Here is a 16,922-nt window from a genome sequence, read left to right on the forward strand (position 1 = left end):
TGTAACAACCTATGTGTAATTACCCTGATTGTAAAGTATAGGGAGAGAGTTCGATACCCGTGATGCTTTTCATCTCTAGACCTTCTTTTTCCTAAGACGGCATGTGGCAACTAGGCTGGGCTACCGCGTATCGCTCACCGGAGGGAAGATTTAAAGCTAAGGAGTAAGGGTGTGAGTTACGTGATCTCCGGTGTTATGTGTGCGCTAGGGAGAGTGTTTGTCAGTAGAGTGAATGCCAGCAATCCACGTGGAAGATAAGGAAGATAGCAGCCTCAGCTAGGGAGGGGAACTGGACAGCCACTGTAGCGCGGGCTCACTTGTGCCGCCGCCAGCTAACCCTTCCGACACACACACACACACACACACACACACACACACGATCGTAAGCCACGTACCCATTCACCGACCAGCCCAGAGGTGAGGAAGAGCAGCTAAGTTGGCTGTGGACTGACTTTCGTGCCCAGAATTCGAACCCGGGCGAGTCCAAGCGTGAACCATGGTCAGCGATGTGTGTGTGTGTGTGTGTGTGTGTGTGTGTGTGTGTGTGTGTAATTAGATACGTATTTAACTTATATTTCTCCCTTTTGTCTACCCCGATGATGTGATTATTACACGAAAGTGCACTTGGGAATTTATCGTGTTTCCTTTTGCCCCGTGGTCTCTTAGGAATATACTTGATCACGCGCAAAATTGTGATCCTTTCCAATATATATATATATATATATATATATATATATATATATATATATATATATATATATATATATATATATATATATATATACACACACACACACACACACACACACACACACACCAACACTAACGAAATAATTTTGCGTAATATTGCCGTGGCAGACAGCGGTGACATTCCACGCCAGACTAATTAGTACATGACATAACTTAAGAGTTCGTTAACTGTGTATAGCTGGATAATATGATCATCCTAAATGAGGCTGCGTAATGTTACTCCTTTTATTGTCTCATGTCGTCGGTTCCTTAACGAGGCCAGGCACTGCATGGAATATGAAAGAGATAAATGAGAAAGGAGAGAAGACGGGATGAATAATGTAATATGAGGGAAACCTGAATTTTAGAAAGGAACGGGAAAGACATGAGGAGTAAATGAATTTCAAGGCTGAGGGAGCGTAGGTTAGAGAGAGGCTGAGGGAGTGTAGGGTAGAGAGAGGCTGAGGGAGCGTAGGGTAGAGAGAGGCTGAGGGAGTGTAGGATAGAGAGAGACTGAGGGAGTGTAGGGTAGAGAGACTTGATATCCTAGCAGTCCGCCTTTGAGTTTAAGGCTGAGTGAGTGTAGGAGAGAGAGAGACATATCCCCCTAGCAATCTTCCCTCTGAGTTGCTAACTGCGACAAAGTGGTTATCTGATACACTCACTGGTTTACCAAGTGTAACGTGGCTTAGCTGGTGCCCGGGACCACAAATTTCTGAAGAACAGATACCAGATCTATTGAAGAAGGAGGGAGAACCGACCGTAGACAAGCTAGAAAATCGGGTGAGACTGAGAAGGTTAATAGGGAGAACTGATGTGGATTCGACTCCATCAAGTATGTTTACTTAGAACCTGCCCAGACGCGAGAGCAGTGCTCCAAACAGGAACTATTTAGTCTTGCTGAAGTGGGGCAGTGTTTCAAGAGAATAATTTGCATCTGAACAAGATTTGAAATTTCTTAGATGTAGACTTAGGGTAATCATGGTGATCACAGGTATGTTTATAGGGATGAGTTATGGAGTTATAGAGCCATTAAAGAGGTGCAAAGTTTATGTAGAGGTTCAAAAGAAGGAATTTAAGAAGAAATTGAAGTTTAGAGGCACCAGCTTTATATATATGCTGTTGCTGCATCTGAAAAAAAAGAAATAGTCCAGATCTTAAGTTCCACTACGGCAGTTGTGATGAAAGAAGACGAAGATGGAGCAGTACAAGGTGAACTGAGCCTGAAAGAGGTGGAGGAATGCAACGTTGCGCTTTAAAGAGGAAAGAAGAACAGTAGGGGAAAAGAGGGCGAGGCTTCTCGTTAAGCAGTTATGGATACAAGACCCGAGTCACAAAAGAAGTTAAGGATAAGCGGAAGGAATTCGAGATTAGATTAGCTCAGGTTTATTATTTGGGTAATCAGTTTATGTCGTTTGATACTTTTCATAACAGTGATTGAACGTCTTTTCAACTATATGGAAGCGCAGATTTTTTAGGTTTTATTTTGTGGGTTGTCAGTTTATGTCGTTTGATACAGTTTTATATAACAATGATAGAACGTCTTTTCACCTAAAAAAGAATGCAAAAAATTTACGTTCATAAAGGAACATTTGTTGCTGTGGGAGTATTTATTTATTTAGTGTAACAAAACATGGTGTCTCACTTCTGACTTTACCGAATCCGAGGCAAAAAAGAATATGTCGAAGCCGTATTGTTATCCTTTATCTTCTATCCTCGCTCCTGTCGACCACTGCTGAGAATTTGTCGGTAATCCTAGCTAGATTAGGCTCTTTCTTTTTTTCTTTTCTTTTTACCCATATATATCTCGAGGTTATATTTAATCCCACGTTTTTCCTGAACTTCAAATTCTTCCAGTAGTGCCAGGCTGAATTAGAATCACAGGCCAGAGGGGCGAGACTACTGCATTAAACTGAATGTTATATCCATTCTTACGTATCACATTCTCCCTCCTTGGGCATAGATTTAATACTGTGACTCTTTTTTGGGGGAAAAAAATTAAATGGGGATGGAAAAGCGAAAGTTAACCCGAAAAACTTTCGCTTCCCATACGTTAATAACCGTTTTCAAAATTCAAAGTTGGCTGCTCTCTCTCTCTCTCTCTCTCTCTCTCTCTCTCTCTCTCTCTCTCTCTCTCTCTCTCTCTCTCTCTCTCTCTCTCTCTCTCTCTCTCTCTCATTATGAAGGGTGTTCCCTGCGGACTCGAGTCTTTTGATTCTGCCTCTCGACATATATCACACGGAGGGTTCGAAGACCCACACAAAACACACATAGTGCAAATGGGTTTATGGTGGTGCATGTGGGGAGATAGATAGTAAAGAATTGCCTCTGTAAATCATCTTTCTCGAGACAGAAACTTGAATTGCATCTCTCCTGACAGTGAGAGGTGGTGGTTGTGTACGATGGTTCTGGCCACCGTAACTCCGTCAGGTAGGTCATCTTCCCTTCGTTGTATGTGCTGCCCTTCACAGCCAACGGTTTGATATGGACTGACTTCCCCATTTTAATGACATCTCGTTAACTGATTCCATTATGATTAATGTCTGTTCTCACGCACTACGTGATGACGGTAGGTCACGTGTTGTGGTGGACGTTTTGAAAGGGAAAAAAAAAATCATTTTACAGTTTGTTTCAATTAGTGATATAATGAATGAATACAAACTTAATTCTCTTGTCCACGGCTTCACTTTGGTTGATTAAAAGTTGGGTAAAGATCACTTTATCACTAATTTAACAGCATGCAGTTTTAAATGAGTGTAGCAGGCCGCGGTAATTGAAGTGAATGTTGGGAAAATATTATTTTTTTTTTTTTGGCTAGGTTCATGGATATGTTATTCATATTTTTTTTCATTTTATAATCGTGGATCATTGTATAAGAAAGTTGTGGCGATCAAACATCTTATTGAGGGTGTTCAAACGTTCAGGCAAAGGCGATCAACATCATCTGCAGGATGTTCATGTGTTTTTTGTGAAAGCTTAAGGCGACCAAAATCCTACACAGCAAGTTTAGATGCCAAGGCGATTCGACCTACTAGTGAAACGTGCATAGGTTCATCTAAGCCGTGACTACCTTTTTATCCCTCCTAGAACAAAGTTCTGATATCTAGAACTTTATCTAGGTTGAAATCTGACTCTGTTGGCCAGTACTTACCTTACCCACAACAGGAAGCTGTGGTTTCCATATTCGTTGCCTAACCCTTGCCTGCCGTACGATAGTTCCAGTCGCTTCACCTTCGGCAGAGGGGGAAATATTCCAGAATGAGAACTGCCAGACGTATGTTTTGTTTTCAGGTTGTTCGTGTGTGTGAAAATCTTTTGATGTATTTCGCGACTGTGCACGAATGACCATAAGGTGACCTTTCACCCTCAGGGTCTTTTATTTCCCTAGAATAAACCTTCAGTAAAATACAAACAATTTAAATCAATAACTTCCGTAAAACACAAATAATTGAAATCAATATACTTGTTTTCCACATAAAAACATATCTTGATATTATTAGCCTACATATGGAATAGATAATCTTAAGTCACGTTTGAAAGCCATTTCCTAATCATAAGTTACATATTGAAAAGAATTATTTCTACTCTGTCCAAGCGAGATAGGAGGTATTCTGTATTTATATTCCATATAAAAAAAAAATTCCATAAAGAGGATAAACAATTTTAAATGTTTTTATATCTTTATCGTCCTGCCAGACAATACCTGACTATTTCTTAAAGGAAGGGATGCATGTCACTGGTGATGGGGTGCATGACATACTATGTTCATTCTACCTTCTGACTTTCCTATGGACATTTTCTTCAGGCATATTAATCCTGCAAGGTATTTTTTTTTTTATTTGTTCTACCCATTTTCCGTCCATTGTGTTGCCTGAGAGAGAGAGAGGAGAGAGAGAGAGAGAGAGAGAGAGAGAGAGAGAGAGAGAGAGAGAGAGAGAGTCTTTGTTTGCTATCCTTTTCTTCGATTGTTTTTAAGGGGGACTGATTTTTTTTTCTTTCTTTTTAAGTAGTGTTAAGGCCTGACCACCTCGTTTGAACCTTGAGGTCTGTGTGCATCTACGTATACTCTCTCTCTCTCTCTCTCTCTCTCTCTCTCTCTCTCTCTCTCTCTCTCTCTCTCTCCCGCTAGCCTGTTACCTCCCTACCACTGCCGACCCTCCCTCCCTCCCTCCCTCCCGCTCCCTGCACACCTCCGCCCCCACCCTACCCTAACTCCCTCCCTCCCTCACACGGCCCGGCAGAGCACACTTCGCAGGGCGAGTTTGGTGAAGTTGATGGAACTTAAAGTTGTAGTCTTGGGGCGGAAGGTCAGCGAGAGCCGGCGTAGATCTCAATCGTAGGAGAGACGGAAGGAGGAAGTGGTTGAAGGAAGGAGGAAGTGGTTGAAGGAAGAAGGAAGTGGCTGAAGGAAGGAGGAAGTGGCTGAAGGAAGGAGGAAGTGGTTGAAGGTCCTTGATGATAAGGAGGGTGACAAGAGATAGGAAACACTGCGAGAAAGAGAACGGATAGAAGTGTGCGTACAGTGATATTCATATGAAGAGGATGAGAAAGAGATAAATACAGAATGGAAACACTGTGGAAAAGAGAAAGAGTAGTGAGGGTGAGTTATAGAGAGAGAGAGAGAGAGAGAGAGAGAGAGAGAGAGAGAGAGAGAGAGAGGATAAGATGATGATGATTAGAAAGAAAAATAGAAAGAGAAAGTGGAGAGTGTGGCACTAAAGGAAGGAAAAGGAGAAGAGATTGATAGACGAGAATTGCAGAAGAAACAGTTGTGAAGGCAGGAAGGGGAGAGAGAGAGAGAGAGAGAGAGAGAGAGAGAGAGAGAGAGAGAGAGAGAGAGAGAGAGAGAGAGAGGCAAACAAACAGAAAGACGAAGAACATGACACACACACACCCACCCACCCACACACACACACACACACACACACACACACACACACACACACACCTGAGGACATCTTCCCTCGAGCACCTGGGGCCTCGTATCCTAATTACGACTTCCTCTCACGTAACTAAAAGTCTCCACAGGTAAGACGCCTCGACGACTCTGACAAATTTTCTTCCCCCGACGCAAACATGTGACTGGCTTCCTCCCTCCTGCGTTCTCCACCAGTCGTTTAATCCCTCGTTCACTCCGTTTCGTTAACCGGGTCTCGTGGTCCTTTTCGTCGTTCTCTCGTCTTCGTTGAGCTGTTCTCGTATATTCTTCCTCGTTCTCTTTTCGTTAACCTGGTTTCTTGGTCTATTTCCTCGTTCTCTCATGTTCGTTAATCTGGTCTCGTATGGTCTTTCTCGTTTTCTCATCTTTGTCAAATTCTTCTCGTTTTCTTCCTCGTTCTCTCTCTCCTCTTCGTTGAGCTGTTCTCGTATATTCTTCCTCGTTCTCTCCTTTTCGTTAACCTGGTCTCTTGGTCTTCCTCTTTCTCTCCTCTTCGTTAAACTGTTCTCGTATATTCTTCCTCGTTTTCTCCTTTTCGTTACCCTGGTCTCTTGGTCTTCCTCTTTCTCTCCTCTTCGTTAAACTGTTCTCGTTTTCTTCCTCGTTCTCTCCTCTTCGTTGAGCTGATCTCGTATATTCTTTTAATCCCATGTCTTCCTCCTCGTCTACCTCCTTCCCATTACCATCTAATATCACATTCTTTTCTACTTTTTATGACTTGTTCTTTCCATACCCAAATTCTACATCATTTTCATAGGTTTTCGTTTCCATTTCACCGTTCTCTAGTGGCTCTACGTTCTTCGTTCATCTGCGCTCCGTTCTTATTCCCTTCAGTGTCTGTTGTCCCCGTGCATGTTGTTTCTCTGTCGCGACGACCTTACGCGGCCACAAGCTCCCTCACCCCCTCCACACTCACCTTCCCTCCCTCCTCCAACCTCAAACCCCCTCCTCCTCCTCCCCTCAACCTCCCATCCTCCCCAACCACCACAGCCCCCCACCCCACAGCCCGAGTGATCATTTTACCACAGCGAGATCAGTACCTATGGACAGAATTAACACTGACCCGGAGTTAAGATTAAGTTAATCCTCCCAGCTAGAGGATTAATTAGTTCAGTTACGTTCCTCCTTCTCCTCTTCTCCTCCTCCCTCATCCTCCTTCCCCCATCCCACCCATCATCAGGGATTAATTGGCACAAGCTAGCCTCCTCTTAGCTTAGGGATTAATTAGTACAATGGAGTAATCCCCTTAACGTAGTGATTAATTCGTTCACCAGCTCCTTTTGGTTAAGGGTTAAGTGTGTCATCTACTCGTCCTAGTTAAGGGGTATCTGGTACATCTACTCGTCCTAGTTAAGGGTTAACTGGTACATCTACTCGTCTTGGTTAAGGGTTAAGTGTGTCATCTACTCGTCTTATTTAAGGGTTATCTGGTTCATCTACTCGTCTTAGTTAAGGGTTAACTGGTTCATCTACTCGTCTTAGTTAAGGGTTAACTGGTTCATCTACTCGTCTTGGTTAAGGGTTAACTGGTTCATCTACTCGTCTTGGTTAAGGGTTAACTGGTTCATCTACTCGTCTTGGTTAAGGGTTAACTGGTTCATCTACTCGTCTTAGTTAAGGGTTAACTGGTTCATCTACTCGTCTTAGTTAAGGGTTAACTGGTTCATCTACTCGTCTTAGTTAAGGGTTAACTGGTTCATCTACTCGTCTTGGTTAAGGGGTATCTGGTTCATCTACTCGTCTTAGTTAAGGGTTAACTGGTTCATCTACTCGTCTTAGTTAAGGGTTAACTGGTTCATCTACTCGTCTTAGTTAAGGGTTAACTGGTTCATCTACTCGTCTTAGTTAAGGGTTAACTGGTTCATCTACTCGTCTTAGTTAAGGGTTAACTGGTTCATCTACTCGTCTTGGTTAAGGGGTATCTGGTACATCTACTCGTCTTAGTTAAGGGTTAACTGGTTCATCTACTCGTCTTGGTTAAGGGTTAACTGGTTCATCTACTCGTCTTGGTTAAGGGGTATCTGGTACATCTACTCGTCTTAGTTAAGGGTTAACTGGTTCATCTACTCGTCTTGGTTAAGGGGTATCTGGTACATCTACTCGTCTTAGTTAAGGGTTAACTGGTTCAGTTCCTAGTATTCATACCATTGGGTTAACTAGACCCCCCCCCCCCCGCCATGGCACGGTTAACTGGTTTAAAAAAAAAACACCCCTGTGATGACAGGGATTTAGATATATATTTATAAATCCTCTCATGGATTAATCCTCTCATGGATTAATCCTCTCACCTCGTGGATTAACTGGTTTAGCTGGTTCTTTCACCATGGTAATGAAAGAGGTTCAGTCACATTTTCCTTGACTCAGGGATTAGCTGTTTTAACTAATCCTTCAGGGATTAATTGCTTTAACTGATCCTCCTCTTACCTCAGGGATTAATTGCTTTAACTAATCCTCCTCTTACCTCAGGGATTAATTGGTTTAACTAATCCTTCTCTTACCTCAGGGATTAACTGGTTTAACTAATCCTCCTCTTACCTCAGGGATTAACTGGTTTAACTAATCCTACTCCTACCTCAGTGATTAATTGGTTTAACTAATCCTTCTCCTACCTCAGCGATTAACCTCTTACATTATGGATTAATTATTTTAACTAATCCTTCTCTTTCCTTGGGGATTTACCGCTTCAAATGAACGAACCTCTCTTACCTCAGGGATTAACTCGTCCACACACACACACACACACACACACACACACACACACACAAACATAACCAGACGGTCACCAAACCAGCGATCAATCGTTCGATAGAAGAACTGCTGAAGAAGCAGTTTAGGAGATGTGTTGGAAGGGGAGAGTAGAGTAAACTGCCCGCCTTATAAGTATACTGCCCCTTCTGTGGGTATACTGCCTGCCCTGTTGGTATACTATCTACCCTGTGGGTATAGTACGTACTACACTGTTGGTACGCATCCTACCCTGTGGATATACTGCCACTACTGTGGGTATACTGGCCCTAACTGTGTGTATAGTGCCTGCCCTGTGGGTATACTACCCGCTCTGTGGGTATACTGCATGCCGTTCCTAGGGGTATACTACCCGTCCTATGAGTATACCATAGATAAACTACCGCCCCATGGGTATACTATATTGTCTTATAGGTATACTAACCCCCCCTATGCTTATGATACCCACCCTTGTAGGTATACTGTCTGTCTTGTGGGTATACTACTCGCCCTAGGGGTATACTCCCTCCCGTGTGGGTATACCCATGTTCCCACTGACACTCCAACACTCGTATAGCAATACCAGTCACCAAGCGTGGATCTCTCTCTCTCTCTCTCTCTCTCTCTCTCTCTCTCTCTCTCTCTCTCTCTCTCTCTCTCTCTCTCTCTCTCTCTGTTGCATTCATTGTAATGACAATGGATCAAATTCCCTCTATGAAGTATCCCGAAGCCTTGAAGGGAGAGAGAGAGAGAGAGAGAGAGAGAGAGAGAGAGAGAGAGAGAGAGAGAGAGAGAGAGAGAGGCATTATTCCACGTAATTAACATAATTAATGAAAGAAAATGTTGAGCAAATGCAGTGATCAGTTGCAAGCCTAATTATCTGAGAGTACCATTAAAGCATTGAGAGAGAGAGAGAGAGAGAGAGAGAGAGAGAGAGAGAGAGAGAGAGAGAGAGAGAATACGCCCGAGTTGTGGTGCGTTCCCTCCCTCTTCTTCCTCCTCCTCCGCCTCCTCCTCCTCACTGTCAGATTACTTCCTGTTAGAAGGGAGAGGAGGGAAGGGGTCACACTCTCTCTCTCTCTCTCTCTCTCTCTCTCTCTCTCTCTCTCTCTCTCTCTCTCACGACCTTCCCTTGATCCCTGACGGTGGCTCAGCTCGGATAAGCCCTCTGGGAAGCAAGGCCACGAGATGGTTGTGTTGGTTGTCAACGGCGCGAAGCGTTTGCAAGCGTGGAAGATCTCAAGAGCTGATGGAGACTTGCGAGGTGTATATGGAGACTTGCGAGGTGTATATGGAGACTTGCGAGGTGTATATGGAGACTTGTGAGGTGCAGATGGAGACTTGTGAGGTGCAGATGGAGACTTGCGAGGTGTATATGGAGACTTGCGAGGTGTATATGGAGACTTGCGAGGTGTATATGGAGACTTGCGAGGTGTATATGGAGACTTGCGAGGTGCAGATGGAGACTTGCGAGGTGCAGATGGAGACTTGCGAGGTGTATATGGAGACTTGCGAGGTGCAGATGGAGACTTGCGAGGTGTATATGGAGACTTGCGAGGTGTATATGGAGACTTGTGAGGTGTATATGGAGACTTGCGAGGTGTATATGGAGACTTGCGAGGTGTATATGGAGACTTGCGAGGTGTATATGGAGACTTGCGAGGTGTATATGGAGACTTGCGAGGTGTATATGGAGACTTGCGAGGTGTATATGGAGACTTGCGAGGTGTATATGGAGACTTGCGAGGTGCTGATGGAGACTTGCGAGGTGTATATGGAGACTTGCGAGGTGTATATGGAGACTTGCGAGGTGTATATGGAGACTTGCGAGGTGTATATGGAGACTTGCGAGGTGTATATGGAGACTTGCGAGGTGTATATGGAGACTTGCGAGGTGTATATGGAGACTTGCGAGGTGCAGATGGAGACTTGCGAGGTGTATATGGAGACTTGCGAGGTGTATATGGAGACTTGCGAGGTGTATATGGAGACTTGCGAGGTGTATATGGAGACTTGCGAGGTGTATATGGAGACTTGCGAGGTGTATATGGAGACTTGCGAGGTGTGTAGAGTTCCAAGTGACAGATAATGACACTTGAGAGAGGAAATGAAGGGATGGTTTACTTCAGTGGCCCCTGCAGGCAAAGGATATGCCCTATTTGGAGTAAATTATTTAGGTTTATTCGCATTTTCTGTTTAGGGAAATATTTTTGACACAAAAAAATGGATGTTTTAGAAGTGGGAAATCTCATATGATTTTAATGTGAAGAAATAATTCTAATTTTCTTTTTCTTTTCTTCGTTTCTGTGTATCGCTGCCAACCTGGTCTTACCAGGACCAGCTTCTGTGACTTTACTCTTTACTGTAAGAAAAAAAGAAATGTGAATCAGTAACATAAACTTGATCTTTCTCACGTCTTCTAGACTGACGTGATTTGATACGTGTTAAAAGGCACATGAACCCTGGCTCCTCCTGAGGCGCCATCACTCGTATTCCACGCTGTCCTGTGTGAGCTTACCCTCTCGTGGAATTCCATTTCTCCCCTTTGTCAACTCACTTGACCTTCCTTTCTTCCTTTCCCCCGCCCCTTCCCCCTATGCAAGAGAGAATGAAAAAAAGAGAGACATGAACTTGACCTTTGTCCTAAGGACTTTGACCTCTTCCCTCCCTCCTGCAGGAGGAGATGCTGGCGGAGTCGTACATGGCCTTCGTTGAGCACTGCCTGACGGAGGTGCGGCGCCACAGAGAGCTCTTCCCCACGCCCTCCAAGACTCATGCCATCCGTCTGGAAGCTTTGCTAAAGTGAGTCTTCGGCCACACCCACCTACCACCCACCTTCTTCGGCCACACCACCACCACACCATCACCCACCTACCACCGCCACCACACCACCACCACCACTGTCCAACCGATGCTTCACCACACACACACACACACACACACACACACACACACACACACACACACACACACACACATTCACACATACTCACACCCACACTATACACCACATCACCATAGTGTCTCCCACGCACTCCATCGTACCACATACTTAAGCACACACTGACAACCAAACGGCCTTCCACTTTGTATACTCGTGTCATCATCAAGACAGACACTCTAGAATTCCAATTTGCATAATGAGTTGTTTCCAGTTATTGGCTGAGGAGATAAACATACTCTTGGTTATCCCGATGATAATGATAAACATATTTCTTATAACTGCAATTATATGATGTATATCTGAGCATGAATTACCACTGCCCTTCTCTGTTTTGCAGTGAATAAGAATTGATGATAATTATAGACACGTGATTTTTGAATATGCTGAAGAAAACACATGGAAAAGGAAGTACGGAATCCTGAGCGCTTTCGTGTATTGACACATCTTTAGTAGACAGTTACTGTTCAGAGTTAATACACGAAAGCGCTCAGGATCTAGTGTTTCCTTTTCCATGTATAATGTATATATACATATATGATGTATATATACATATATAATGTATATATACATATATACTGTTGCTTTGTAGTCTTGTTCCTTGATGGGTCGTGAGTGACGTGTGCCTTTGGCGTTTGTGTGGCCTCTGTGTGTCCGCAGGTGTCTGGCGCTTCTGGCGGAGAGCCGTTCCTACTGGAAGGTGTGTCCCTTCCACAAGGAGGTGCGGGGCGAGGTGGTCAACGCGCTCAAGAAGGGCGCCCTGGAGTGGTACGCTCAGGCCACCTTAAGGTTAGAGCCTCGCCATGGACGGACACACCCTCCCCCTTCACCCCTCCCACACAAGTGGTGTGTCCCTCCCTCCCTCACTCGCTCACTCACTTGACACGTGTTCCAGCGCCGTCCCCTCTCCCTCCCTCACTCACTTGACACGTGTCCTGGTGCCGCTCCCTCCCTCCCGTCTCATGGACACGTGTCCCCGGTGATGTCCCCGATGAACGACACCCCACCCCCCCACTCCAACCCCATTTCCACGCGTCCAGGCAATAACCCCTCTACCACCACACGTGTCTTAAGGTAACGTTTCCCCCCCTCCACCACACGTGTCAAGGTAACGCCCCCCCCTCTCCACCACACGTGTCAAGTTGAATGCCCCCTCCACCCACCCCTCTACCACGTGCGTCCATACAACGCCATTCCCGTATGTATGTATATACAAAGTTGTGACTTACCGTCCCCCAAGACCGTGTTCCCTGTAGATGGTGACCTTGGGGTCACAGGCGTCCTGGGACGTGTTGCTCCTATTTAGTCACGGCAGTTCTGGAAATGCACATCGAGACATGCAGTCTGTAGAGGAGTTGTGAGGATCCTGTAGTGACACAGTGTCAGACGTAGAAGATTTAGACATGTGTGAGGGACACGCCTGTTTTATCTCTTCAACATGATCTAGTGGTCCTAGTGGTGCCCAAACCCTGCCGTAGATTAGTTGACAAATGCTTCCGTACAGATAAGCAAGGACTCCCACCACCCTCCTTCTTCACCCCCTCGCTGTAGACCACCGATTAGATGAGTTAGGCAGAGACACCGTCTCACAACACAGCTTAGTTGGATGACATCGCATACACCAAAGATAGAGTTTACAAATTGCATGTAAGCACTTCATATATATATATATATATATATATATATATATATATATATATATATATATATATATTTTTTTTTTTTTTTTTTTTTTTTTTGCTTTGTCGCTGTCTCCCGCGTTTGCGAGGTAGCGCAAGGAAACAGACGAAAGAAATGGTCCAACCCACCCCCATACACATGTATATACATACGTCCACACACGCAAATATACATACCTACACAGCTTTCCATGGTTTACCCAAGACGCTTCACATGCCCTGATTCAATCCACTGACAGCACGTCAACCCCGGTATACCACATCGATCCAATTCACTCTATTCCTTGCCCTCCTTTCACCCTGCTGCATGTTCAGGCCCCGATCACACAAAATCTTTTTCACTCCATCTTTCCACCTCCAATTTGGTCTCCCACTTCTCCTTGTTCCCTCCACCTCCGACACATATATCCTCTTGGTCAATCTTTCCTCACTCATTCCCTCCATGTGCCCAAACCATTTCTAAACACCCTCTTCTGCTCTCTCAACCACGCTCTTTTTATTTCCACACATCTCTCTTACCCTTACGTTACTTACTCGATCAAACCACCTCACACCACACATTGTCCTCAAACATCTCATTTCTAGCACATCCATCCTCCTGCGCACAACTCTATCCATAGCCCACGCCTCGCAACCATACAACATTGTTGGAACCACTATTCCTTCAAACATACACATTTTTGCTTTCCGAGATAATGTTCTCGACTTCCACATTCTTCAAGGCTCCCAGGATTTTCGCCCCCCTCCCCCACCCTATGATCCACTTCCGCTTCCATGGTTCCATCCGCTGCCAGATCCACTCCCAGATATCTAAAACACTTTACTTCCTCCAGTTTTTCTCCATTCAAACTTACCTCCCAATTGACTTGACCCTCAACCTTACTGTACCTAATAACCTTCCTCTTATTCACATTTACTCTTAACTTTCTTCTTTCACACACTTTACCAAACTCAGTCACCAGCTTCTGCAGTTTCTCACATTAATCAGCCACCAGCGCTGTATCATCAGCGAACAACAACTGACTCACTTCCCAAGCTCTCTCATCCCCAACAGACTTCATACTTGCCCCTCTTTCCAAAACTCTTGCATTCACCTCCCTAAGAACCCCATCCATAAACAAATTAAACAACCATGGAGACATCACACACCCCTGCCGCAAACCTACATTCACTGAGAACCAATCACTTTCCTCTCTTGCTATATATACACATATATATATATATATATATATATATATATATATATATATATATATATATATATATATACACGTAAGTAGATAGACATAAGGTATTGGTTTGGCAATATCACTCCCCATTTGCCATAGACACTAAACCACCTACACAGTATAACACACAAGTTTCCACCTTGCATGACTGGTTATAGACTTCATATCTTCACATTGTCTCGCCTCCTGTGATATTCAGGATCGACAGAAGCAATGCCAGGCTCGCCCCTCACTGACAGGGCCTTTCTCAATAAACTTTTCAGTCTATTATTTGTTTCGTTTTTTGAGTCCGACAGGCAAGTGGATGCGTCTCAGGTGATGGTACTGAGGTGGAAGTATTTCAAGGCTTTGTTTACGATGGTAAGTGGAGGTATGTTGTGAGAAAGCAGGGCAGTGAGACTCCGTGCCTGGCATTGCTTGTGCAGTGTACAAGACCTAAACCCCCTTTTGGTTTGAAGGCCCAGAGGTCTAGGGCCAGGTGCACGAAACATCCCTTCATCATTTTCTCTTTGTTGACTGAAATGTTTCTTTCGCGTTCAGAACACCAAGAGGGAAAAGGGCCATAACAATTTGATCTCTACAATAACGCTGAGATACACACACACACACACACACACACACACACACACACACACACACACACACACATAAACAACAGAGGAGGCCCCACTGAGAGCAGTCCTTGATCAAGACTTTCTGTTGGGGAAACATTTTGGATCACTTCATGATATTCTCCCTCCCAGTAGCTAGCTGCACGCGTGAGACTGGATCATTAAGCTGACCCCCGCACGGTAGAGTGCATTGTTTGCTGCCTGTCCTGAGTGCGTGTGTCCGGAGTGTGCTTGCTGAGTGTATATCCCCTGTGTGTACCTGCTGAATGTATTCTCCTGAGTGTCACTGCTGGGTATGCCCCTGAGTGTGTCTCCTGTGTGTATATGTTGAGTGTGTCCACCCATCTTATAGTCCCGCTGAGTATATCTCATGAGTGTATACTTGCTCTGTGTGTGTGTGTGTTTCCAGCGTGTACATGCTGTCTCTCCTGAGTGTACCTACTGAGTATATCCACTAAGTTTACCTACTGTTTTATATATATATATATATATATATATATATATATATATATATATATATATATATATATATATATATATATATAATATATATATAATTTTCCAAAAGAAGGAACAGAGAAGAGGGCCAGGTGAGGATATTTCCTCAAAGGCCCAGTCCTCTGTTCTTAACGCTACCTCGCTGTCGCGGGAAATGGCGGATAGTATGAAAAAAAAAATATATATATATATATATATATATACAACCAAAACTAAATGTCTTTACCCTGACACTGATATAAGACAAATGATTGACATTTCACAAATGAATGTTGATATCCGTATGTGCAGTTTTTTTCATACACATCAACGGAAAAAAAAAACACGAGAAGATAAGTTATATTAGGGATTATCTTTAGTTAGAAAAAAAAAAGATAAACTAGGAAAGAATCTTGAGAGTAATTATCTCAAATGGTCTAAAGCCAAGTGTGTACGGCGTAGAAACAGTTAACAAGGGGAGAGTAATATTCTAGTGTTTACTAACAGGCCATTCGTATACAAGGCCAAGAAAGCAATCTTGTCTCTCTGTGAATAACTTGACCGTCCACACGATTACCTATTGTTTCTAGATTTTGGTCAACCAAAACCTACCAGAGACGAAGAACATGGACGCTGACACTGGATGACTTGGTTCTCCGTGAGGGATTTCTGACGACCCAAAGAGAGAGAGAGAGAGAGAGAGAGAGAGGTGCTTTTATAGCCTTAAGATCACCCGTTCCACCAGAGTGACTCAAGCGACTGAGGGTAAAAGGTGCTTAAAACTACAAGGTCACTCGGTCCATCCAAGTGACGGCCCAAGCGTTCCACTCACTCTTCTTCTTCCAGACCCCAAGTGCCTCTTACCAAGGTACGATGCCTTATGGTTCATGCACGTTGAGTTTTAAGACATACAAGACGAATGTAGATCTCCAGAGAAGTAGTCTTTGATCTTCGACCATGTCTTTAGGTTTTCGAGTATTACGTTCGCTGATTTTTAAGAATATCTTTCATTTGACAGCTTCTGAGTTTATCTTATAGGTTAGAATTTTGATGGTCACTGTACACTGAAGGGGGTAAGGAAGGAAGGAAGCCACTGCTCTCAGTACGGTATAATTACTTGAAGTTTTTGGTCGAAATTACATGTTAATTTAGGCTTCCATCAAGCTAGCCAGACGCTTCGAACGAGTTATCAAGTCGCTTAGAGGAGGGCAAGGACATTATTGTAAACTCCACAAACGTATGTGAATTCTAGATCGACACGTTCATAGAGTCCAGACGATCGAAGAACAAGAGAAATCAGTCGCGAGAATTAGATATAAACGTATCATCTGCATATATGTTACGAGTTAACATCGTGAAGACAGAGAAAGGCATCTATCTCGAGGAGTCGATTTTGATTGGGATCTCGGAGTCATTTAGTCCACTTGCCTCTAAATTCATGACACCAATAAGAATAAGGTTACGTGTACTACTACTAATAATAACTTAGAAACTTTATTAACTGCGTCCGGTCGAGGCCTTCATTGAACTCTGAATCATTCAAAAGTTATTCGCTGCAAATCTCGAACGCATCCTAACGAGACCTCGAAACTG

The 16,922-nt window shown here is 43.9% G+C and overlaps 1 protein-coding gene across 5 annotated transcripts in view; it reads left to right on the top strand.

The window, feature by feature from the left end:
- The window catches only part of LOC139765626 (BAI1-associated protein 3-like), a 463,094-nt gene that overhangs the window by 389,368 nt on the left and 56,804 nt on the right, over nt 1-16,922 (top strand). For 4 of the 5 annotated variants that reach the window (XR_011716708.1, XM_071693318.1, XM_071693310.1 and 1 more), the window contains 2 exons: nt 11,070-11,194; nt 11,994-12,122. Coding sequence is in view for 4 of the 5 variants with exons in the window: in XM_071693318.1 (XP_071549419.1) it covers nt 11,070-11,194; nt 11,994-12,122 (254 nt within the window). In the remaining variant the exon portion in view is untranslated. The remainder of the gene's footprint in view (nt 1-11,069; nt 11,195-11,993; nt 12,123-16,922) is intronic. The other variant, XM_071693329.1, reaches the window with a different exon arrangement.

Source organism: Panulirus ornatus, chromosome 4 (assembly GCF_036320965.1).
Source record: "Panulirus ornatus isolate Po-2019 chromosome 4, ASM3632096v1, whole genome shotgun sequence".
NCBI lineage: Eukaryota > Metazoa > Arthropoda > Malacostraca > Decapoda > Palinuridae > Panulirus > Panulirus ornatus.